The sequence below is a fragment of the Cervus canadensis genome, chromosome 13 (genome assembly GCF_019320065.1).
Source record: "Cervus canadensis isolate Bull #8, Minnesota chromosome 13, ASM1932006v1, whole genome shotgun sequence".
Taxonomy (NCBI): Eukaryota; Metazoa; Chordata; class Mammalia; order Artiodactyla; family Cervidae; genus Cervus; species Cervus canadensis.
In genome coordinates this window covers 59,409,842-59,436,217 of record NC_057398.1, presented here as the reverse complement: position 1 = coordinate 59,436,217, position 26,376 = coordinate 59,409,842, and the positions used below count along the sequence as shown (strand labels likewise).

Below are 26,376 nucleotides of genomic sequence, written 5' to 3'. Positions count from 1 at the left end.
TTAAATAAGCAGGGTGACAATAAACAGCCTTGACGTACTCCTTTTCCTGTTTGGAACCAGTTTGTTGTTCCATGTCCAGTTCTAACTGTTGCTTCCTGACCTGCATACAGGTTTCTCAAGAGATGGGTCAGGTGGTCTGGTATTCCCATCTCTTTCAGAATTTTCCACAGTTTATTGTGATCCACACAGCTGAATGCTTTGGCGTAGTCAATAAAGCAGAAATAGATGTTTTTCTGGAATCTCTTGCTTTTCAGTGATCCAGCAGATGTTAGTTATTTCATCTCTGATTCCTCTGCCTTTTCTAGAACCAGCTTGAACATCTGGAAGTTCACCGTTCACATATTGCTGAAGCCTGGCATGGAGAATTTTGAGCATTACTTTACTAGCGTGTGAGATGAGTGCAATTGTGCGGGAGTTTGAACATTATTTGGGATTGCCTTTCTTAGGGATTAGAATGAAAACTGACCTCTCCAGTCCTGTGGCCACTGCTGAGTTTTGCTAATTTGCTGGCATATTGAGTGCAGCACTTTCACAGAATCATCTTTTAGGATTTGAAATAGCTCAACTGGAATTCCATCACATCCACTAGCTTTGCTCGTAGTGATGCTTCCTAAGGCCCACCTGACTTCACATTCCAGGATGTGTGGCTCTAGGTGAGTGATCACACCATCGTGATTATCTGGGTCATGAAGGTCTTTTTTGTACAGTTCTTCTGTGTATTCTTGCCATCTTTGTGTGAAATGTTCCCTTGGTATCGCTAATTTTCTTGAAGAGATCTCTAGTCTTTCCCATTCTGTAGTTTCCTCTATTTTTTTTTGCATTGATCGCTCAAGAAGGCTTTCTTGTCTCTCCTGGCTATTCTTTGGAACTCTGCGTTCACATGGGAATATCTTTCCTTTTCTCCTTTGCTTTTCACTTCTCTTCTTTTCACAGCTAAGTAAGATGGTAGGTGTTGTGAGAGGGCATCAGAGGGCAGACACACTAAAACCATAATCACAGAAAACTAGCCAATCTGATCACAGGACCACAGTCGTGTCTAACTCAATGAAACTAAGCCATGCTGTGTGTGGCCACCCAAGATGGACGGGTCATGGTGGAGAGGTCTGATAGAATGCGGTCCACTGGAGGAGGGAATGGCAAACCACTTCAGAATTCTTGCCTTGAGAACCCCATGAACAGTAGGAAAAGACAAATTAATAGGATACTGAAAGAGGAACTCCCCAGGTCGGTAGGTGCCCAGTATGCTACTGGAGATCAGTGGAGAAATAACTCCAGACAGAATGAAGGGATGGAGCCAAATCAAAAACAATACCCAGTTGTGGATGTGACTGGTGATAGAAGCAAGGTCTGATGCTGTAAAGAGCATTATTGCATAGGAACCTGGAATGTTAGGTCCATGAATCAAGGCAAATTGGAAGTGGTCAAACAGGAGATGGCAAGAGTGAATGTCGACATGCTAGGAATCAGCAAACTAAAATGGACTGGAATAGGTGAATTTAACACAGATGACCATTATATCTACTACTGTGGGCAGGAATCCCTTAGAAGAAATGGAGTAGCCATCATAGTCAACAAAAGAGTCTGATATGCAGTACTTAGATGCAATCTCAAAAATGACAGAATGATCTCTGTTCATTTCCAAGGCAAACCATTCAATATCACGGTAATCCAAGCTTATGCTCCAACCAGTAATGCTGAAGAAGCTGAAGTTGAACAGTTCTATGAAGACCTACAAGACCTTTTAGAACTAACACCCAAATAAGATGTCCTCTTCATTATAGGGAACTGGAATGCAAAAGTAGGAAGTCAAGAAACACCTGGAGTAACAGGCAAATTTGGCCTTGGAGTACAGAATGAAGCAGGGCAAAGGCTAATAGAGTTTTGCCAAGAGGACTCACTGATCATAGCAAACACTGTCTTCCAACAACACAAGAGAAGACTCTACACATGGACATCACCAGATGGTCGACACCGAAATCAGATTGATTATATTCTTTGCAGCCAAAGGTGGAAACAAAACAAGACCAGGAGCTGACTGTGGCTCAGATCATGAACTCCTTATTGCCAAATTCAGACTTAAACTGAAGAAAGTAGGGAAAACCACTAGACCATTCAGCTATGACCTAAATTAAATCCCTTATGACTATACAGTGGAAGTGAGAAATAGATTTAAGGGACTAGATATGATAGACAGAGAGCCTGATGAACTATGGACAGAGGTTCGTGACATTGTACAGGAGACAGGGATCAAGACCATCCCCATGGAAAAGAAATGCAAAAAAGGCAAAATGGTTGTCTGAGAAGGCCTTACAAATAGCTGTGAAAGGGAAGAATAAGTACATAGCAAAGACTTTGAGATCTGAACCATTGCATAATCCCATAACCAAACACCAGATAAGCCACTGAGAGGTGCATGAATGGGACAGACATAAAGCAGCATGGTGAAACTTGAAAAATGAACTAATATTAGAGCCACCGACCACATAAGCCAAGACAAAAATTTCAGTCTGAAGCTAACCAAGTTGGTCACCTGCCAAAAGAAACAAAACCTCCAGCCTTCTACACATGATGACAACCTGATATTTAAACATCCAGGAAATACTCCAAAATCACTCAAAGTTACAGTAATCCAAAGAAAGTTGGAGTGCCTATATTATTATCAGAAAAAATATCCTTGATGATAAAAAAAGTTATCAGGAAGGAAAAGGAATGTTACACAACAATAAAAGTGTCAATTTACCAAGACATAACAATCCTAAATGTGCATGAACCTAATAGTAAAGCATCAAAATACATGAGGCAAAAACTGAGAGTTCAAAAAAAAAAGAACTATTATAAATAAGCCCATAGTTATATTTGGAGATTTCAACATTCCTCTCACAATAATTGATAGAACAGCCAGGCAGGAAATCATTATGTGTACAGATGACCTGAACATCACTATCACTCAACTTGACCTAATTGACATTTATAAAATGTTCTGACAACAGCAGAATACACATTCTCCTCAAGTACACATAGCATATTCACCATGATAGATCTCATTATAGGCAATAAAATAAAACCATGTTTCAGACCATAAGAGAATGGCTTTAGAAACTCACATCTTAAATATGTCTGAAAAAACTAAAAATTGTTTGGGAAATAAGCAAACCACTTCTAAATAATTCATGAGTCAAAGCAGAAGTATTAAGGAAATTAAAAACTATCTTGAAACATTAAATGAAATAAAATGCAACATTTCAAACTTCATGAGATTCACCTGAAGCATGGCTTAAAGGAAAATTCTTAACTTTAAATAGTTCTAGTCAAAAAGAAGAAAGGTCTCAAATCAATAATGCATGCTTTCCTCATTAAGCAACTAAAAAAAGAAAGGTAAGATAAATCCAAAGCAAGAAGAAAGAAATCAATAAAAAAAATCATCAATTAATGAGATAGAAAACAAAGCAATAGAGAAAACCAATAAAACCAAAAGATGGTTCTCTGAAAAGATTCACAAAATTGATAAAACTCTAGATTGATTGAGAGACACTTACCATTATCAGAAATGAAACGGTGCAAATCAATGCAGATTCTACAAATATTACAAATTTCTGTCCATAAATTGGACAAATTCAATGAAATTAAACCAGTTCTTTGCAAACACAAGGTAACAAATTTCACACAAGAACAAACAGATAGCTTGAATCACCCTACATTGTTAAGGAAATTGAATTCTGAATAAAATACCACTCAATAAGAAAAACTCTAGCGAAAGGTGAGTTTCACGGGTAAATTCTACCAACATTTAAGAAATAAATACCATTTTCACAAAATCTCTTTCAGAAAATAGAATAGGAAGACATATTTTCCAGGTTATTTTTTGGGCCCAGAATTGCCATTTACCAAAAGCAGGCAAAGAAATTACAAGAAATAAAAATAGTTCAATATATTTTATAAGGATAACCATGATCTTCAACAAGATAATAGCAAATTGAATCCAGGAATATATAAAAATGGAAATACATCACAACCAAGTGGGCTTTATTAAGATTATAGAGCCTTAATTATTTGAAAGTCAATCAATGTAATTAAAGACATTAACTAATTAATATGAAGAAAATGTATTTAACAAAATTCAGTATCTAGTCACTTTGGAAATCAGTTTGGCAGTTTCTTATAAAGTAAGTAAAATATAAACTTATTATGATTCAGCAGTCCAACTCATCATTTACCCAGATGAAATGAGAATCTACGTTCACATAAAAATCTGTACATAAATGTTTACAGCAACTTTATTCATAGTCACCAGTAATTGGAAACTACCCAAATGATACACAAACTGTGGTAGATTCATACAGTAGAGTACTATTTAGTACCAAAAAACAACAACTATTGATATTTATGATAACATGGATGAATCTTAAATGCATTATGTAGAGTGAAAGAAGTCGGGCTTAAATGGCTATATACTGTATGACTCCAATTATGTGACAACATGAAACAGGCAGACTTTCAGAAATGGAACAGTATTTCCTCAGTATGGGGGAGGGTGGAGGAGGAATTGACTATAAAGGGGTAGCGTGAAGAAATATTTTGACATAGTGGAACAACAGTGCTATATGTTAATTGTAGCGGTGTTCACACAACTCGATATATTTGTTAAAACTTATAGAAATGTGAAGCAAAAAAGAATGTCTTTTACTGTATGTAAATTAAAAACAAACTTTAAAAATTTAGAGAATTAAAAAATAAACAAATTTAGAATACCCAGAACATTTTCGGAAGTTTAACTCATTGTTAAAACTAGGTAGTTCTCTTCACATTCTTGTCAGTTTTCAATAAAATCTATATATTTTTTTCCTCTTCACATGCCTTAAGTTGCCTCTCTTCTGACCCAATATATAATTGATATTGACTAAATATGGAATAATAAGATGAAAGTTGTTTTTTTTTTTTAATTCAGAATTTAAGGCATTATTTCTTTGTTTTCCTAGCAATGAATGTTGCTGTGTATAGTCTGATAATGTCATCCAAATTCCTAGTGCTGTATGTACATAATCTGTCTTTTCTTCCTGGAAACTTATTTATTTATTTATTTTCTTATTGAAGGATAATTGCTTTACAGAATTTTGCTGTTTTCTGTCAAACCTCAACATGAATCAGCCATAGATGTACATACATCCCCTCCCTTTTGAACTTCCCTCCCATCTCCCTCCCCATCCCACCCCTGTAGGTTGATACAGAGCCCCTGCTTGAGTTTGCCAAGCCACACAGCAAATTCCTGTTGGCTATCTATCTTACACATGGTGATGTAAGTTTCCGTCTTACTCTTTCCATACATCTCACCCTCTCCTCCCCTCTCCCCATGTCCATACTATTCTCTATGTCTGTTTCTCTATTGCTGCCCTGTAAATAAATTCTTCAGCACCATTTTTCTAGATTCCATACAAATATGTTAGAATACAATATTTATCTTTCTCTTTCTGACTTACATCACTCTGTATAATAGGCTCCAGGTTCATCCACCTCTTTAGAACTGACTCAAATTCATTCCTTTTTATGGCTGAGTAATATTCCATTCTGTATATGTACAACAACTTCTTTATCCATTCACCTATTGATGGACATTTAGGTTGGTTCCATGTTCTAGCTATTGTAAATAGTGCTGCAATGAACAATGGGATACATGTGTCTTTTTCAGTTTTTGTTTCCTCAGGGTATATGCCTAGGAGTGGGATTGCTATGTCATATGGTGGTTTTATTCCCAGCTTTTTAAGGACTCTCCATAACGTCTTCCATAGTGGCTATATCAATTTACATTCCCACCAACAGTGCAAGAGCATTCCCCTTTCTCCACACCCTCTCCAGTCTATTTGTAGACTTTTTGATGATGGCCATTCTGACTGGTGTGAGGTGATATCTCATTGTAGCTTTGATTTGCATTTCTCTAAGTGACTGAACTGAACTGAATAATGGCCGATGTTGAGCATCTTTTCACATGTTTGTTAGCCATCTGTATATCTTCTTTGGAGAAAAGTCTGCTTGGGTCTTTTCCCCACTTTTTGATTGGGTTGTTTGTTTTTCTGGTATTGAGTTGTATGAGCTGCTTGTATATTTTGGAAATAAATCCTTTGTCAGTTGTTTCATTTGCTATTATTTTCTTCCATTCTGAGGGTTGTCTTTTCACTTTGCTTATAGTTTCCTTTGCTGCGCAAAAGCTTTTAGGTTTAATAAGGCCCCACTTTTTTACTTTTGTTTTTATTTCTGTTACTCTAGAAGGTGGGTCATAGAGGATCTTGCTTTGATTTACGCCATCGACTGTTCTGCCTATGTTTTCCTCTAAGAGTTTCATAGTTTCTGGTCTTACATTTAGGTCTTTAATCCATTTTGAGTTTATCTTTGTGTATGGTGTTAGGAAGTGTTCTAATTTCATTCTTTTACATGTAGCTGTCCAGTCTTTCCAGCACCATTAATTGAAGAGGCTTCTTTGTCCCATTGCATATTCTTGACTCCTTTGTCAAAAATAAGGTACCCATAGGTGCATGGGTTTATTTCTGGGCTTTGTATCTTGTTCCATTGGTCTATATTTCTGTTTTTGCACCAGCACCATAGTGTCTTGATAACTGCAGCTTTGTGGTATAATCTGAACTCAGGAAGGTTGATTCCTCCAGCTCCATTCTTCTTTTTCAAGACTGCTTTGGCTATTTGGGGTCTTTTGTGTTTCCATATGAATTGTGAAATTTTTTGTTCTAGTTCTGTGAAAAAAGCCATTGGTAATTTGATAGGGATCTGATTGAATCCATAGATTTCATTTGATAATATAGTCATTTTCACAATATTGATTCTTCCTGCCCAGGAATATGGAATATCTCTCCATCTGTTTATGTTTTATTTCTTTCATCAGTGTCTTATAATTTTCTGTGTACAGTTCTTTTGTCCCCTTAGGTGAGTTTATTCCTAGATATACAATTCTTTTTGTTTGAATGGTGAATGGGATTGTTTCCTTAATTTTGCTTTCTGATTTTTCATTGTTAGTATATAGAAATGCAAGTGATTTCTGTGTATTGATTTTGTATACTGCAACTTTGCTAAGTTCACTGATTAGCTCTATTAATTTTGTGATACAATCTTTAGGGTTTTCTATGTACAGTATCAAGTCATGTGCAAAAAGTCAGAGCTTTACTTCTTCTTTTCCACTCTGGATTCCTTTTATTTATTTTTCTTCTCTGATTGCTGTAGCTAGGACTTCCAGAACTATGTTGAATAATGGTGGTGAAAGTGGATACCCTTGTCTTGTTCCTGATCTCAGGAGGAATGCTTTCAGTTTTTCGCCATTGAGAATAATGTTTGCTGTAGACTTATCATCATATATAGCCTTTACTACGTTGAGGTAGGTTCCTTTTATGCCCATTTTGTGAAGAGTTTTAATCATAAATGGGTGCTGAATTTTGTCAAAGGCTTTTTATGCATCTATTGAGATGATCATATGGTTTTTATCTTTCAATTTGTTAATTGATATATCACACTGATTGATTTGTGTATATTGAAGAATCCTTGCATTCCTGGAATAAACCCAACTTGATCATGGTGTATGAGCTTTCTGATGTGTTGCTGAATTCTGCTGGCTAAAATTTTGTTGAGGATTTTGCATCCATGTTCATCAGTGATATTGGCCTGTAGTTTTTTTGTGTGTGCTGTTTTTGTCTGGTTTTGGTATCAGGGTGATGGTGGCCTCGTAGAATGAGTTTGGAAGTGCTCCTTCCTCTGCAATTTTTTGAAAGAGTTTTAGAGGATAGGCATTAGCCCTTTAAAAGTTTGACAGAATTCTCCTGTGAAGCCATCTGGTCCTGGGCTTTTGCTTTTAGGGAGATGTTTTGATCACAGCTTCAATTTCAGTGCTTGTAATTGTGTTGTTCATAATTTCTATTTCTTCCTGATTCAGTCTTGGAAGATTGAACTTTTCTAAGAATCTGTCCATGTCTTCCAGGTTATCCAGTTTATTGCCATATAGTCATTCATAATAGTCTTATAATCCTTTGTATTTCTGCATTGTCTTTTTATCCTCTCCTTTACCACTTGCAATTTTGTTGATTTGAGTCTTTTCTCTTTTTTTCTTGATGAGTCTGGCTAGAGATTTGTCCATTTTGTTTATCTTCTCAATGAACCAGCTTTTAGATTCATTAATCTTTACTATTGTTTCTTTAAGTTCTTTTTCATTTATTTCTGCTTGGATCTTGATGATTTCTTTCCTTCTAATAACTTTAGGGCTTTTTTGTTCTTCTTTTTCCAGTTATTTTAAGTGTAAAGTTAGGTTGTCTATTTGATGTTTTGTTTCTTGAAGTAGGATTGTATTGCTGTAAAATTCCCTCTTAGAACTGCTTTTGCTTCATCCCATAGGTGTTGAACTGTCATTTTTTCGTTGGCATTTGTTTCTAGAAATTTTTTTATTTTCCTTTTGATTTCTTCAGTAATTGATTATTTAGAAATGTGTTGTTTAATCTCCATGTGTTTGTGTTCCTTACAGTTTTTTCTTGTAATTGATATCTAGTTTCATGTTGTGGTGGTTGGAGAAGATGCCTGATATGATTTCAATTTTCTTAAATTTACTGAGATTTGGTTTATGACCCAAAATGTGGTCTATCCTGGAGAATGTTCCATGTACATTTGAAAATAAGGTGTATTCTTCTGCATTTGGATGGCATGTCTTGAAGATATCAATGAGATCCATCTCATCTAAAGTATCATTTAAGACTTGTGTTTCCTTATTAATTTTCTGTTTTGATGATCTGTCCGTTGGTGTGATAGGGGTGTTAAACTCTCCTACTATGACTGTGTTACTGTCAATTTCTCCTTTTAAGTTTCCTAGTGCTTATCTTATGTATTGAGGTGTTCCTATGTTGGGTGCATAGATACTTACAATTGTTATGTCTTCCTCTTGGATTGATCCCTTGATCATTATGTAGTGTCCTTCCTTATCTCTTGCAATCTTCATTTTAAGGTCTATTTTGTCTGATATGAGGGTTGCTACTCCAGCTTTCTTTTGCTTCCCATTTGCATGGAATATATTTTTCCATCCTCTCACTTTCAGTCTATATGTGTCTTGAGGTCTGATGTGGGTTTCCTGTAGACAGCAAGGGTCTTGTTTTTGCATCCATTCAGCTAGTCTGTGTCTTTTGATTGGAGCATTTAATCAATTTACATTTAAAGTAGTTATTGATATATATGTTCCTATTGACATTTTTTCAATTTTTTATAGTTGACTGTGTAGATCTTTTTTCTTCTCTTGTATTTCTTTTTTTTTTTTTTAGTTGGAGGCCAATTACTTTACAATATTGTAGTGGTTTTTGTCATACATTGACATGAATCAGCCATGGATTTACATGTATTCCCCATCCCAATCCCCACTCCCACTTCCCTCTCTACCCGACCCCTCTGGGTCTTCCCAGTGCACCAGGCCCGAGCACTTGTCTCATGCATCCAACCTGGGCTGATGATCTGTTTCACCCTAGATAATATACATGTTTCGATGCTGTTCTCTCGAAACATCCCACCCTCGCCTTCTCCCACAGAATCCAAAAGTCTGTTCTGTACATCTGTGTCTCTTTTTCTGTTTTGCATATAGGGTTATCATTACCATCTTTCTTCTCTTATATTCCTTGACTATATAAATCCCTTTAACATTTGTTGTTAAAACTGGTTTGGTGGTACTGAATTCTCTTAACTTTTGCTTGTCTGAAAATTCTCTAACAATTTTGAATGAGATCCTTGCTGGGTACTGTAATCTTGGTTGCAGATTTTTCCCTTTTAGTACTTTAAACATATCCTGCTGTTCTCTTCTTGCCTGCAGAGTTTCTGCTGAAAGATCAGTTGTTCAGCATATAGGGTTTCCATTGCATGTTACTTGTTGCTTTTTCCTTGCTGCTTTTAATATTCTTTCTGCGTGTTTAGTCTTTGTTAGTTTGAATAGTATGTGTCTTGGTGTGTTTCTCCTTGGGTTTATCTTGTATGGGACTCTTTGTGTCTCTTGAACTTGATTGACTATTTCCTTTTCCGTGTTGGGGAAAATTTCAACTATAATCTCATCAAAAATTTTCTCATACGCTTTCTTTTCTCTTCTTCTGGGACCCCTATAGTTCAAATGTTGGTGTGTTTGATATTGTTCCAGAGGTCTCTGAGACTATCCTCAGTTCTTTTCATTCTTTTGACTTTACTCTGCTCTTTGGAAGTTATTTCCACCATTTTATCTTCTAGTTCACTGATTCTTTCTTCTGCTTCAGATATTCTGCTATTGACTCCTTCTAGAGTATTTTTTGAAGAAGGCAATGGCACCCCACTCCAGTACTCTTGCCTGGAAAAATCCCATGGATGGAGGAGCCTGGTAGGCTGCAATCCATTGGGTCGCTAGGAGTCGGACACGACTGAGCGACTTCACTTTCACTTTTCACTTTCATGCATTGGAGAAGGAAATGGCAACCCACTCCAGTGTTCTTGCTTGGAGAATCCCAGGGACGGGGGAGCCTGGTGGGCTGCCATCTATGGGGTCGCACAGGGTCGGACACAACTGAAGCGACTTAGCAGCAGCAGCAGAGTATTTTTAATTTCAGTAATTGTGTTGTTTGTCTCTGTATGTTTAGTCTTTAATTCTTGTATGTCTTTGTTAATTGATTCTTGAATTTTCTCCATTTTGTTTTCAAGTTTTTTGATCATCTTTACTATCATTATTCTGAATTCTTTTTCAGGTAGTTTGCCTGTTTCCTCTTCATTTATTTGGATTTCTGTGTTTCTAGTTTGTTCCTTAATTTGTCTAATATTTCACTGCCTTTCACTGATTTTTTTTTTTTAACTTATTGGGTTTGAGGTCCCCTTTTCCCAGGCTTCATGGTTGAATTCTTTCTTCCTTTTGGTTTCTGCCCTCCTAAGGTTGGTCACTGATTTGTGTAAGCTTCATATAGGGTGAGATTTGTACTGAGTTTTTTTTGTTGTTGTTGTTGCTTGCTTGTTTGTTTGTTTTTCCTCTGATGGGTAAGGCTGGGTGAGGTGGTAATCCTGTCTGCTGATGATTGGGTTTGTATTTTGATTTGTTTGTTGTTGATATGAACCTTCCTGCACAGGGTGCTACTGGTTGTTGGGTGACGCCGTGTCCTGTATTCAAGCAGTTTCCTTGGTGTGAGTTCTCTCTATTTGATAATTCCTAGGGTTAGTTCTCTGGTAGCCTAGGGTCTTGGAGTCAGTGCTCCCACTCCAAAGACTCAGAGCTTGATCTCTGGTCAGGAACGAAGATTCCACAAGTGGTTTGTTATAGCATTAAGTGAGATTAAAACAAATACCCAAAAATGAGGAACCAAAGATGAACCCCAGCCAAATGGCAGTCACAAAATCAGGCAAATAATAATTAAAATATTGGAATAAGCACATATACATATACACCCATGACCAAAGTCAGAACAGTCCAACAAAAATAAAGTACCATAGATTGGCCCAGTGAACAAAGGAAACAAAAAATTATATCCACCAGTTAAGAACAAAACTAACTAAAGCACAAACTGGAAAACAAAACTAAATAAATGTGCTAATTGGGGAATAAAGCAATGAAAACAAAACTAACAAATATATTGTGAGGAAAGGAAAGAAAAAACAGATATGCAAAGTTAAATAGAGGTAGATGAGGAAGATTTATATGCTTTAAAGATTAACTGAAAGGGAAAAGAACAGTACAAAAGGCAAAAAAGGAATAAATGTAGAAAAAATATAATAGGTTTAAAGAAATTAAAAATTAAAATTATAAAAAGGAGAAAAGAGAAAAGAAGAAAAAAGGAAAAAAAAATAAGAAAACTCTGCAGAACTGCAAAAGCCCAATGTAGAGGTAGAGGTTTATAACAACAATAAAAAGTGTGACTGAATATACACATACACATATATAACCATATGCAAAATCAAAACAGTTCAATAAAAATAAAGTACAATAGATTGACCCAGGAAATGAAGGAAACCAAAAATTATATCTAACTGTTAAGAACAAAACTAACTAAAGCACAAACTGGAAAACAAATCTAAAGCAAGGTGCCAATTGGGGAATAAAGCAATGAAAATAAAATTAACAAATATGTTGTGAGAAAAGGAAAGAAAGAAAAGAATAGATATGCAAAGTTAAATATATATAGATAAAGAACATTTATATACATTAAAAATTAACTGCAAGGGGGAAAGAATAGTAGGAAAAGCAAACAAAGTAATAAATGTAGAAAAAAAAATAGGTCTAAAAAACTAAGAAAAGAAAAAAAAGAAGAAAAAAGGAAAACTCCACAGAACTGCAAAAGAGCTATGTAGAGGCAAAGGTTTATAACAATTAAAAAATGTGACTGAGAAAAAAAGAAACCTCAAAAACTTAATTAGATTTCATAGTGCCAATAAAATCAACAACTACAACAGAGGGGGAGAAAAAAGAAAGAAAAAAATCCAAAAGAATCTACAGAACAAGTCAAAACACAAGAATAATAAATGCTTTTCTGGAGTCAGTGCTGTGAGAGTCCTTTCCCTCGCTGGGAGTCACCATCCACCTCACCTCCCTAGGACGCCCTCCAACACTGTAGCGATCTCTGGACCTGCTGTGGGGGCAGCTCAGATTCTAACCTGGTCCTACTCCTGTGTGTTCTTTTTGTGGGAGCTCTCAATGTCCTTTTATATATTCCATAGACACAGAGCCCGCCTTGTTGATCGTGTGGATTGAATCTGCAGCTTGTACAGCTGGTGGGAAGGTTTTGGGTCTTCTTCCTTAGCCACACTGACCCTGGGTCTCAACTGTGGCTTTATTTCCACCTCTGCATGTGGGTCGTCACTGGGGTTTGCTCCTGAGGCTGCCTTGGAGGACTTGGGTTTGCCCCTGAGAGGGCCAGGTGTGGAGGTGGTGCAGCTGCTTGGGTTGCAGGGGTTCTGGCAGCACCAGGTACTCAGGGGGTTGGCGGCTAGGGCAGCAGGAGGGAGAGTGCTCTAGAAGGGGATGGCAACCAGCATTGGCCAACACGCTCCAGTGTTCTTGCTGAGAACCCCCCTGACTGAGAAGCCTGGCAGGCCACTGTCTACAGGGTCGCAAAGATTTGGACATGACCAAAGTGAGCCTGTGTGCATAGACGCAAGACTTTTTTTGGCCTGTGGCAGCTCTGCCCTAGTGAGAGTTGAGCGTGAAGGTGGCACAGCCACTTGGCTTTCAGGGATCCTGGCAACGCTAAGTGTGCAGGGACATGGACTGCCTCCACCACAGGAGTTATGGCCCTAGCAGAGTTTTTCTTGAGCCTCTTGTAGCTGGCGACCAGAAGGCCTCTTTGGCCAGTCTTTCTCCATAACTCTGCCTGTTCAGGCACTCAGAGGTCCTTCTCTGTTGTCCCCCACCTCAGGCACATAGAGGGGCCCCCTGGCTGGGGTCCTACTCTGTGGATCTGCATGTCAGGCACTTAAAGGGGCGCCTGCGTGGGGTCCTACTCTGTAGTTCAGTGCGTCAGGCGTTCCATGGGCCAGCCTCTCTATTGTTCAGTTGCCGATGCTGGCGTGTTGGGGGAAAGAGAGGCTATGGTGATGGCTCCACCCCCTGGCTTGACTCAGCAGTATCGCCTTGTTTCCATGGCTGCCTGGCTTTCCTCCACAGGCATTTCCCACCACAATCTCCTCCCTCACATCCTCTTGAACCATCTCTGCATTCAACAGCAGCCCCCACCCTGGGATTGCTCCACAATCCCTAAACTCCAGTTCCCAACCGCTGCACCTTCCAGCAGACTTGCATTCCTGTCCAGGGAATGTGTGGCTGCAGCAAGGACTGTCTGATTCTCATTCCATTTAGGCTGCCACAGATCAGCTGTTTCACTCTCAGCCTTAAAAGTTTCTCCTCTGACTCAGACAATTGCCCGGATATGGGGATCAGACCCCTGCTTCAGTTCTGCCACCCACCGAGGGCAGGACCAGTCCTCCTAACACTCCCGTTTTTCCCCCTAGTTCCTTCGTCCTGCCGAGTTTTGTGTGGGTCTCCATACTCTTTTCCGCTGGTCAGGTACTCCTGTCTGCGCTCAGCTGGTGTTCTGCATGCACTTCTGTGTCTGAAGGTGCATTCCTGATGCATCCGTGGGGAGAGATGTACTCCACGTCCACCTACTGCTCTGCTATATTGTTCTCTCCCTGGAAGCTTTTTGAATGCAATTTTTTAACCTGGTACTTTGAAATCTCCAGATGATATCCCCTTATGTGGTTATGATCCAGTCATTTTTCTGGCATCTATAACACCTTGCAATCTACTTACTGGTATCTTGATTTGGGAATATTTTCTTGTCATCTTTATTTTCTTCCCTTTTTTTCCTCTTTTCTCTCTTTCTGGAACCCTTACTATCCAAATAGTTGATTTCCTGGATTTTAAGATTTTTCTTAATTTCTTTTTTAGTAACATATTTGATTTTTTTGCACTTTCAGAGACTAAACTTCCTTCCAAAGTCTTAATTCAGTTAATTAAAAGTTAAGACAATTTCCATGAGATATCCCTCCCCAAAGTCCTACTTTATTTTGATTTTTTCCAAGTAGGATTTTTTTTTTTTTTAGTGTTGTTCTATATATAGAGGATGTCTTTTTATCCCTCTGAGGTTGTTATGTATTTTTTTCCTCATCTTGCATTGTCTCTATGTCTACTGAATTATTTCTCTGTTTTAATTTTGTTTCTTTTAATCTTTGAGATAAAAAAGGTGACAAGAAGATTTATATATGAGTGGGGCTTTAGGATGAAATTCCCTACTGTGTGACCAGGTGGCAAGTTATCTTTTCTATTAGGGGATCCTGATCTGCTAGTTTATGGAAGTATTTTATTTGGAGTCACTCAGACTTTTTCAGAGAAGAATGCCCTTCTGTATGGAAACATTTATGACTGGATATTTGTTTGTAAAACCAGAGCTGGGGAAAGCAGCGGAGGCACCATCATTCTGATTGTAGTCTACACTTTATCATGATTTTTACCTTTGCCCCTCATTCCAGATTTCCACTGTGCCTAGTAGCCCTAATTCCTAAATACTTCTGTTCAATTTCTTGAGAAAAAACTTCTGATCTCCTGCTGGTGGAATATGCCACAAAGAGAAAGAGAAATCAATGCTGTGATGAATAATATAGAGGTAGGGGACCTTGAATTCTGTAGTGGCTAATTTTGTGTTAAGTTGACTGGGCCACAAGGTCGAGGACATCTGGTTAAAAATGATTTCTAGGTGTGTCTGCAGGGTTGTTTTTGATGAGGTAAGCATTTGAATCTGTGGCTCAGTAAAGCAGATTGCTCTTCACAGTGTAGGTGGGTTCTACCCTCAACCCTCCAATGAGTTGAGGGTCTGAGTAAAAGCAAAAGTTGAAGGAAGGGAGAATTCCTCCTCTCTGACTGACTACTTGATCTGATCAATCTTCTCTCACTCTCACATTTGGACCAAGATTTATACCATTATCTCCTCTAATTCTCAAAACTTTGGACATGGACTGGGACTAGACCCCAAGCTTTCCTGAGTTTTCACATTTGGTTTTGTTTCCCTGGCGAACCCCGACTAATTATAGATCCCAACCACTTTTTTTTTTTTTTTAAGACTTTCAGCTAATCCCATGATTTCAGCTTTGAACTTTATCCCTTCTTGCCCTTATTCACAAACCTGAAAGTCTGTTAAGTGCTCAGACACTGAGGTTCTCTGCAGAGCAAATTTGTTTGTTTGTGTCATCATCTCCCTCTGCTAACTACCACTTTGGCAAGTGCATCTCCCAAGGCAAATTTTGCTTTCATAATTGTGTTAACAATCTACCTTCTCTTGTTGTCATCTGCTTTGTCATTTTTCTTGCTCTTTTAAAAAAATAAATATGCCCTTTTAATTATTTTTGGCACCAATTTAATATATTTGGGGAGAAGCAATCTTTAAACCCAACTAAAAATATTTTTTCTGTTGTCATCCACAAGAATCTTCTTAAAGATATCTTAGAGACAGTCTCAAATGGATATTTGCTCAATTTCTGAAAAACCTTACACATTTTTAGCTGCATATAAATATGTAATCTAAGACATATTCCCTTATGCCATTCATCTAGGCTTGAGTCATGGGATGTTAACAGACAAGAAATTTGACAACATCCACTTACCTATTTATACTTCTTCCTTGAGTTCTTTAGAATGAACTCAAATGTCACATCTTTCATGATGTCTTCACTGATAATTATGAGTAGAGTTGAGGTTTTGTTTTTTTTTAATTCACTTCTTGCACATTATAAACTTTTTTATTACAGTGTTTTACACTCTGTTCTATAAATGTTTGTTTAGGGCAACGTCTCCCACAGTTGACTGGAACTGTGAAAATTTAGAGCCCTATCTTACATTACTTTGTATTACTTTTGCCTCTTATATTACTATACCCACAAGTATGTTTGCTGAAAAAATAAATAAAGGTCTCTGGTGTCCCTTAAACTTGACCATTTCCCCCCAAAAAGGTAGGCAATCATGTGGATAGATGAGAAAAATCTGTTGAGTGAATTATCGATTAATTAACATATCCCACATGAGCTGTGGGAGGGCATGGCAACCCACTCCAGTATTCTTGCTTGGAGAATCCCATGGAGAGAGGAGCCTGGAGGGCTACAGTTCATAGGATCGCAGAGTAGGACACCAATGAAATGACTTAGCATGCATGCACCCCACATTAGACAGATATCATCATGTGTTTGATAGAAGATATACTCAAGAAGAAAGGACTATTTTTGCCCTGAACATCTAAGAATTCAATTATTTGAGTTTTTCTAATTATTTTAATCACTAGTTCTCCAAATCAGTATAGATTATTTTTGAAATGATTTTAAAAAGACCTATAATTTTCAATATGTCATAAAGGAATCCTTCAGAATTGAAATATTTTATAACATGTTGATTATTTCAGTCAGTGTGCATGTGTGTATATGGGACGTAACTGTGTGTGTGCGTGTGTGTGTGTAGATGAAAGGCAGTTCATTTGGTTAGGGCAAAAATATGATGTGGGAATACTCAGATTTCTTTCTCTACCATTGACTTGACACAGAGAGGCGAAAATTTCATACTACTTTTGACTTGGAAACCTTGATGTTACGTTGTTTTCCTCTTAAATTGCTAATTTTGAATTGAAAGAGGATCACTTTCAAACCATGGTCATTGCTCAACAACAAAAGAGTACACAAAAATAAAGGGATTCCATGAAGAATCTGATACAATCGTAAAGGTTATCCAATAATTTATCTCCCCTAATTATTTTACAGCTATTTCTAGCTTTAGGAAAATCTGATATACCTAAGTCTAATTTCTTTCAAAGAGGTTAAATTAAGAGGTAGTCATTCTAATTAAAACTGTATTATTTGCCTCACAAAAGAATTAACTGAAGGACAACTTTTCCATGCACTCCAACATTTTTCACAGATTACTAAGTAAAAGGAAGTGAAGCTGGACAATCAGAAAAATCAAAGCTTAAATGTTATGGGATGTGTCCATTGAGGATCAATACCTAATAATATAAAAAATTTGATTTACACACATAGTAATCTACTAAATGAGATTGTCATGGCAGGAATGATAGCTTTGATTTTTATTTTAATTGCTTATGGTCAGTTCTTTAGATTAACTGATAAAGAATTGGTACCTTGAAGTGATGCCATGAATTGTAGGAGTCGGTATATCACTTGGAGTATCTTCCACAGTGGTGATTTGGGTTCTGTTGCTTTTTACACAGGCATATTTTGTGCAGACTTCAACCTGCAAATGTTAGTTTAGAAAATAATAATTGCAACTACTTTCAAAATATAGACTGCTGATGGACTGAAACCCACCCACTCTCATTTCACAGGTGTTTCTTATAGTTCTCTATGGCATCTTGGGGTTTACTAAGTCTTAATTTTTTTATGTTGAGTCCAATGGAACAAACTCAAAATAGAGTCTGGAAATGAGCCTGGGACAATTGATATAGTGATTCAAATGGTAATGTTTAGTTTCTAGTTCCAACTATTCAGAAACAGACAGACATATTCATCTCTTTGGAGCACAACTAAGGAAGAAGGGAAGATGCTTAGTTGACAGCTGGCAAGCATAATATGTTATCACTGCATACTGTTCTCTGGATCTATAACCAGGTAGGGTAATGATGATATTTTCTGGAAGCCTTGACACTTGACAACAAATAGCCTCAATGGTAATCTCTAATGGAAGAAAAATGAGGTCTAGGGAAGACTTTCAATATGGCTGAGCTATTTTATATCCATTTGTTCCAGCTGCAATTGTATTTCTACCTTAATCACAGCAGAAACTCATCACTCACCCTTTAATTCTGCCACCTAATCTGAATAAAAACCAAGGAGGGTGGAATAACTAAAGATTAGAAATTGAGTTCATCAAGCATTAGTAACACAAAGAACATATTCAACAAGAGCAGGGGAGAGACAGATGAACATGTAAGAGATTGCTTGTGGACCATCCATAAAGTGACACCCTTCTGCTCTCCATTAAAGGTTAAACCAAAGAGGAACTGCACTTTTACCAATGATAATTTACTTTCTGTATCTAATACATAAATGGAGGATACTACATGCTGATCAATCTTAAACACTAATACTGAACTTTAAAGCAAAGCAGTTCTCTGAATTTCCATGGGCATTTGAGGAAAGACAAATGTGGTATTTGTTGTATATAGTAGTTATGTTGGTTTGTTCATGGGGCACCTAATTGGGAGTTGAGGCATATTTTTATAATGCTGTTGAGTGATTTATTTATGCCATATAGTATTCTGAGCTAACATTAAAGCATGTCCAGTAAATTCCAAATAACTTATAAGGAGATGAATATACTTGCTGTGATAGTATTAATGATAATAAAACTTCACACATATTGGGAAATATATGACTATATGGTGCATAGTGAAGTAACTGAAAATTAGCTCAGCTGAACTTCTTATGTGCCAAATATTATGATGGATACTTGAGCAAATAATTTAATGAATCCTCACAACTCTGTTTTCATAAGTTTGCAAATAGAAGGGTCAGAGAGCTCAAGGAATATGATCAAGCTGATAAGATATGAAATTATTTGATTCAGGCTTTACTGTACCCTAATTGTTTTATTATCTAAATAATAAGCACATCTTTAAGTTATAAACTACTTAGGTCTATTCAAATAATTCTCTAGAAAGCTTTTACTCTGATTTTAGAGAAATGTGTCAATACTTTTTCACTTTGTTATTAATGTAATACTCCAAGTTTCCATCTTTGGGGCATATTTCTGGTGTTAAAGCTATGTTGTATAACATGGAGATGAAACACAAATATAAAGGTTTACATATTAATACTAAAGAGAAAAAATTTAAAAATTGAATGAGTAGTCCCTTTAGAAAGGTCTATGCAGAATGATTCATTAAAAAACAGATGTTGTGGTGCATCTACATGTCTGCTTTAAAATCAATGGCTATTTTATAGAGGGGGTTAGTAAAGAGAATCTTAGTTTTAAAGTATTAGGCCTATCAGTTAAGTGCACATTTTAAATGGAGACCAATTATCTTTGACATCATAAATAAAAATCTTTGAAATTTGATACAAATCAAATTTCCAGTAATGCAATAACTATTTCAAGTACAGTATTTATGGACTTGGAGGAGGGTCACAAAAATATACTTACAGTTATTAAGAATATCTTAGTCACCAGTCACAAAATTTAAGTATTAGATTCTAATTTGGTCTTTTGTCTCCTCATCTGTTTCCTTGTATCAGATCAAAATACACTCTCTTCAGGCTATTAGTGGGCTTCCCTGATACCTCAGTTGATAAAGAATCTGTCTTCAATGCAGGAGACCCCGGTCTGATTCCTGGTATTCTAGCCTAGAGAGTTCCATGGACTGTATAATCCATGGGGTCACAAAGAGTCGGACACAACTGAGCAATTTCACTTCTCTTCACTTCAGGCCATTAGCAACTCAAACAAACAGATCTGAGTGAAGCCTGTCAGAGTGGAACATGCCTGGAATGCTTACACATCCACCCCTGCTTCATGGCTAGAAGGCTGGCGTTGGATAGGCATGCACAGAATCCAGTGATCTCACCACAACCACCCCCAACCCCCCCACCCTGGATGTATTCTGAGTCCTGATAAAGCAAATGAATATGCTGCCTTTCGAGGACTCAGCTGGCTTTCTCCACCAGGGCCCCAAAGAGGAAAATACAGTAAATCTTTCATAACTTTCTACATTAACTTGTCCATTAAGCTGCATTTCTAGGTATTTCGAATGTGATTTTTATTTTACAATGTGATCAATGATCTACATCTACATACAGATTCCCTCTAAGATTCATGAAGAGAAATACCAGTTCACTGATCCATGCTAAGATAAACTCAGGTGGGTAGATGAAAATCACGGAATGTACTAAAAAATAAGCAATGTACCTTTCTTCTTTTACTAAATATCTTTATATGTCATTTTCTTAGGATGCCAAGCCTAGTAGTGGGAGAGGTTAATGTATTGGTTGTAACTAGATGATTACAAATGTTTCACTTTCAAATGTAGTGAACAGGGGATAGGGGAATGTTCACTCAATGAACAGAGCCAGTGAAAAGTTTTCTGTGGTCAAATAAAAATTTCATGCTTAATATCTTCTGAAAATTATTTACAAAGTTGTTACAAATTTTGGGCTTTCCCAAAAGCTCAGTTGGTACAGAATCCGCCTACAATTCAGGAGACCCCATTTCAACCCCTGGGTTGAGAAGATCCCCTGGAGAAAGGATAGGCTACCCACTTCAGTACTCTGGCCTGGAGAATTCCACAGACTGTAAAGTCCATGGGGTCACAAAGAGTCAGACTAGCATGCATATATGCATGCTAAGTCGCTTCAGGGGTGTCCCACTCTTTGCGACCTTATGGACTGTAGCCCATCACACTCCTCTGTCCAGAAGATTCTCTAGGCAAGAGATACTGGAGTGGGTTGCCATGCCATTCTCCAGGGAATCTTCCCAACCCGGGGATTGAACCTGTGTTTCTTAGGTCTCCTGCATTGGCAGCCAAGTTCTTTACCATTAGTACCACCTGGGAAGTCCCAGAAGTGCACAGTTTATTCAAAAATTTACTAAATGGCAACCCTTCTCTATAAACTTTGAGCTTCTGAAACATTGTTTTTATCATTAATTTTTGCATTTAGCCTTGCTATCTTTTATATTCTCCTGCTAACAAGATTCCCAATTTCTTGAGGATAAGTTTCTTATTTTATATGCCTTGGTGTCCTTTATATTTTTTCTACTTTTATGATCAGTAGATCTCAAAGAGACCTAGGAGTTCACTCTCAAATGGTCAATGCACTCTCCGAAACTGCATGCTAACTTTTGTCATATAAATATACACATACTTTTCTAGGAGAGTGTACACTGACTTCATTAGATCCTCAAAGAGGACCAAATGCAAATTTAAATATAATTGTTTTCATACAGGTGAGGGTCATTGAACATTTGTTGAAGGGTGAACAGACGCTTTTCTTTCATGCTTGAATAAAATTTTTTAATATTTTTATCTGGAACATATTCATTTATTTTTGCTGTTGTTGCATCCAGAATTACAGAATTCTAGAGGTTAATAGAATGTTTTAAATCATCTAGTCCTTTGTTCTTACGAAAGAGACAATTGACACCAACAGAGGTTATAAAACTTCCCTAAAGCTATTAAATTTAGTAAATGGTGAAATTGGAGAAGAAAGAATGTCTTTCTAATCATAGGCTAACTGTGATTCTGATGTCAGTAAAAGAACCAGGACAAAGGCAAGCTGCTTGGCAAGACTGATTGCAAACACTTGAGCTGCTTCATTTTGCCAGTGAAAATACCATCACCATCCTCACCATCACATTCCATATTACTATTATCTCCTCTCCAGTGACTCCTGTGTTTGCCCACAGCAATCAATTTCCCTCTTTTCTCTCTTCTTCCCCACCAAACAAATAATCTGTAACCAAGGTGGAAGGCATCCACTAAGAGACATAACCCAGCAAGTTTTATTTAACACACCCATAAGCTTAACCATTGGAAAACAACGTTCTAACCTGGATGTCATAGATAGTGAAGGGAGACAGCTCTCTCAGAATGAAAGACCCGGGCACATTTATTCCAGTCTTGTAGAGCTGATTATTTACATAGACGGAATACTCAGTGACAACACCATTTGGGTTTGAAGGAGCTGTCCAGATGACACGGACAGCTGTACTGTTGATGATGACAACCTCTGGAGGAAGCATGCCCTGAGGCTCTAGAATTAAAGGAAGAAACTGAATAAACTCCAGCTGTCTCTGAAAAAGCACTTGTTAAACTAAACGCAGATTAGTATTTAGGTCGAGCAAAGGGTTTGTTGCTTATCTGCTTTCCTCTGATGAAGTTATCACAGTCTGTAGTCCTCTGGAAATTGGCTTATTATACTCTCAGTTAGAAACCATAAGAATTGGTGGTAAAATGCTTTATACCACCAGCATAGTGCTAATCTTCAATACTATGTGACCAGTGGGATATGATGATAAATTATTCACCCATCTGCACCACTAACACATATCTATTATTTGTCTCTTTTCCCATCCCTTCACTCCATACCTCCCAGGGAAAAAGAAAAGAAAATTTGCTCCTTAAGCAGAAAATAAAACTCAAATACATCGCGGCTGGTGGAACGTGAAAAATCATTTGATGTTACTAGCTTGTAACTCAAGCAATATGAAGCAATAATGCAATATTGTCATTATGTAAATGATTTTGAATGTTGATTACCATAGGTAATGATGAAATCTAACATTAGGAAAAAAAATCTTGCTTGGCGTTAAATTACACAATTACTCAAGCTTGTCAGAAATAACTATGCGAAGACCTATTTTTATCATAAGAGCCCATCCTAACTAGTTGAAAAATTGTCCTTGTGATCCATTCTATTTTATAAACAAAAGGTGTCGACCTTTGGCACCACGAAGGGAAATGGGTTCCACACTTAAAGTGCTCTGCTAATGACCTGGAACGCTTGCTTGGGAGGTAATGATATTATAATGTTTATAATGAGACTTTATAAAGCCAAAAAGATTAGAAAGACCATTCCAAACACATTTCAGATTCACAAGTTGCTTCCCTCGCTTCCTCCCCCTTGCTAACTGGCTTAGAAATGAGTCACAGGCAATTTTTCTCAGTGGCTGAACTTCCACCTCCCATTTCCGGTGACTCGGGGAGGGCCCTCCCTGTGCTGGGCTGTCGTTGTGAAAAGCATCCTGCTTCTGAAAGCAATTCTTAAAAAAATGTTTCTAAATGTCACCATGTATTGATGTGACTTCAGCTCCCAACTAAGCACAGGCTGAAAAGAACAGGAACAAACTGGGCTAATACCCAGTGATTGGAGCCTTGCAGCTGTCTCTGTGGGACCACTTATTGATCTGCCACTTGACGACAGCCAGCACTTAAGCATTTTAGCTCCAACCCCCTTCCCTCCAACACCGGAAATTTTATAATGGAAGGATGACTGATCTCAACCTCAGCGAGAATCAATCAATTGCATTCGCATCTCTGAAGCCGAGTTTCCCTTGAAATCTGGACTCACCCCCATCGCAAGTGGTTGCATACAGCACTTCACTGTTTATGCTGGCGACTCCGTTGAAAACAGAGATGAAAATCCGATACTCTGTGTTTGGATTTAAGTGGCCAATGACGTGAGAGTTTACATCTGGGAGGATTTTTCGAGATTCATTGGAGGTAGCAGAACTCCAAAAAAGTGTATAATACTCAACATCACCTTGTAGGTCTTGAAAAGCTGTTAACAATAAACACAGCGCACTGTAAGTGTAGCCGATATAAAAGGGCCCAGGGGGGAAAGACAGAGAATACACTCTATCATTACCTATTCCTAGAATGAGAAAAGGGGAAAGCTTGCAGAACTTTCCTTAGAAAAGTGCTGGGTTTTATTATTATTATTTTTAACAAAGTTGATTCTATCTGTATCTCATAATTAATTGCATAGACTCTTAACTTCACAGGAAAACAAACTTTTAAATTTCCTTTAAATATTTTAATCATGCTACTTATAAGTATTCAACTAATCTTCAAAACTTTGATTAACACTTGAAAAAGGAAATTAAGAGTAAAGTAAAAATATGCAGTACAGGGCAAAAAAACAAAAACAAAGACAAAACAAAAACCTCTGTTCATAAGTAATGGTTCTAAAGAAGAAATCTATGCTAATATAGATGAGGGTATGTCCTGACACAGATGCTAAAACTTGAGAATTTTTAGAATTGCTAACAAAATCTTCTGGTAAACACCTGGAAGATTGCTTAGACAGCTACCCTATTATGTACACTCTTGATGTACCAGAGTAATGTAGTATGTTCTCCTTAAGGATCCTAGGATGATATCTGAATTTTGATCAAGGTTCTCATCCTTTTCTCCTAGTTCACATATCTCTGTGATGTAGACAAGCTCTTTCAAAGTCCAGTCTATTGTTTTCTTTTTCCCTTTCCGCACAATTTCTCCATTCTTTCACTAAGTTCTGCTTTTTGTGATCTTCCTACCCTGATGCTTTGAAAAGAAGATATAGAACACCCCATAGCCATATTTTCTTAGCTAGGAAGCAATTACTGCTCTGCTTACATTAACATTGCTTTTGAAGATCTGAAGCAGGATCTATCACCTTGATTTGTATCAGGATTACAAAGGTGGAGTTTTGTATGTGAAAGCTCCTGAATTGTATGTAAACGCTTGTGTTAAAATTGTTCCACAAAATTAAGCAAGGATGGGGGGGGGAGGTGGCATTTCTCTGCATGGTTATTGAAGTACAGTGTCTCAAGTATATGAGATCCTGGGTATGGCCATGGAAAGGAATATGGTTTGGGGAGTTGTATGACTTTCTTTTAAGAATCATTGTTTGTTAAGATCTTGGGGGTCTTACACAAAAACTGAATGTTGATTTGATTTTTTGTTTTGTTTTGTTTTATTTCCTGAATGCACTACCGCATTGAACTAACATCCAGCAATAGTTAGAAAGGTCTGGTATATCAGTATAGTTGAAAGAATTTATAGTAAGCGATCTTTAGTAATTACTTTGGAAAACTCTGGGAATTGAAATGTTTCTTTTCTCTGCTGTCACAAATGTCAGCATCTTTAATAATGAGGCCATTATTACCCATTTTCAGGAATCGGCTCTTCATGTCTCTCAATATTTTTCCAAATGATAACATTCATCAAGTGTAGCAAAGCAACGGGGTTCTGTGAGAGTAAAAGTTCCTTCTATCATTAGAATTATTTTCTGCTGCCCTACAGTACTATTCCTCATTAATTTATGGCAGCAAAGATATAAAGGAACTTGTGGTAGATTTGAAGTTCATCTTGTATTTTAGTTTGCTACATGAGCAGGCTGTTTAGAAATTCAAGTCCTAAAGATATAATATTAAGGAAGTACTTTCAAATTCTACTTAAAAATATAAATGGGTCTTTAATCACAGTTATTAAATGTGCCTGAAATCTCTTCTGTCAAGTTCCAATGAATGAACTTGTGTATATACATTGAAAATATTGGGACTAGCACAGTAAGTTCAAGATGAGTGAGGATCATATATCAATGGTGGATGAAATGCCATTAAATGCTCATTCTTAGTCATGTGCCATGTGTCAACTCCTTGAACTAGAACAAAATCTGTTGCCCCAAAGAAGAAAGGAAAAGATGGGATTCATTTCCACTAGTTATATCTTACTGCATGAGACAGAGGCTCCTCTAACCAGAAGCAGGTAGCATCTCCAGGCAATAATGCCAGATTTCTGCACCACCCTGCTTCTCACCAACATCTGCTTCAGCTTGCCACTCTCTCCCTTCGTTGACATTACAGTGCAGAGGCCAAAACACAGAAAACTAGTTGAAACACATTAAACAGATTAAATCATCTTCATATTCCTAGTTTTTTTTATGAAAAGTTCTGGGAGCGGTACATGCACAGAAGTGTCCTTTGACATTGTTCAAACAAGGTTTTCAAATGTCAGTGGGCTCTTTCTAAGACAGCAAACCATCTTAGAGACAGAAGATACATCTTCAGTTCTACAGGCCAGAGCAAAATTCAAGGTTGCTGACCTTGAGTCGACTCTGAGAGCGGAACACTGTTCAAATTGAAATAACTGGAATGAGAAGTTTCCCAGAAAATCCCACCCTCCCTGTGGATTGATAAAAACTGGACCGGAATATATTTCTCCTTTTTAAAAGAGAAAAACATGAGTTACAAGGCTTCTTTATATAATAGCATAAGTGAAACATTTTCTAGAACCTTAAAAGGAGAATTTGTTTTTCATATACTACTTCTATGTGAATCAGTGGAAGTGTTATAAAACATTTGCATGATGTTCTTAAAAATAACAAAAGGGA

General features: G+C 37.3%; 1 protein-coding gene across 1 annotated transcript in view; it reads right to left on the bottom strand.

The window, feature by feature from the left end:
- Positions 1-26,376, bottom strand: part of USH2A (usherin) — an 893,901-nt gene that overhangs the window by 250,006 nt on the left and 617,519 nt on the right. The window contains exons 45-47 of the mRNA XM_043484771.1: positions 23,572-23,781; positions 22,052-22,254; positions 17,631-17,743 (exon numbers count right to left, since the gene is read on the bottom strand). Coding sequence (XP_043340706.1) covers positions 17,631-17,743; positions 22,052-22,254; positions 23,572-23,781 — 526 coding nt within the window. The remainder of the gene's footprint in view (positions 1-17,630; positions 17,744-22,051; positions 22,255-23,571; positions 23,782-26,376) is intronic.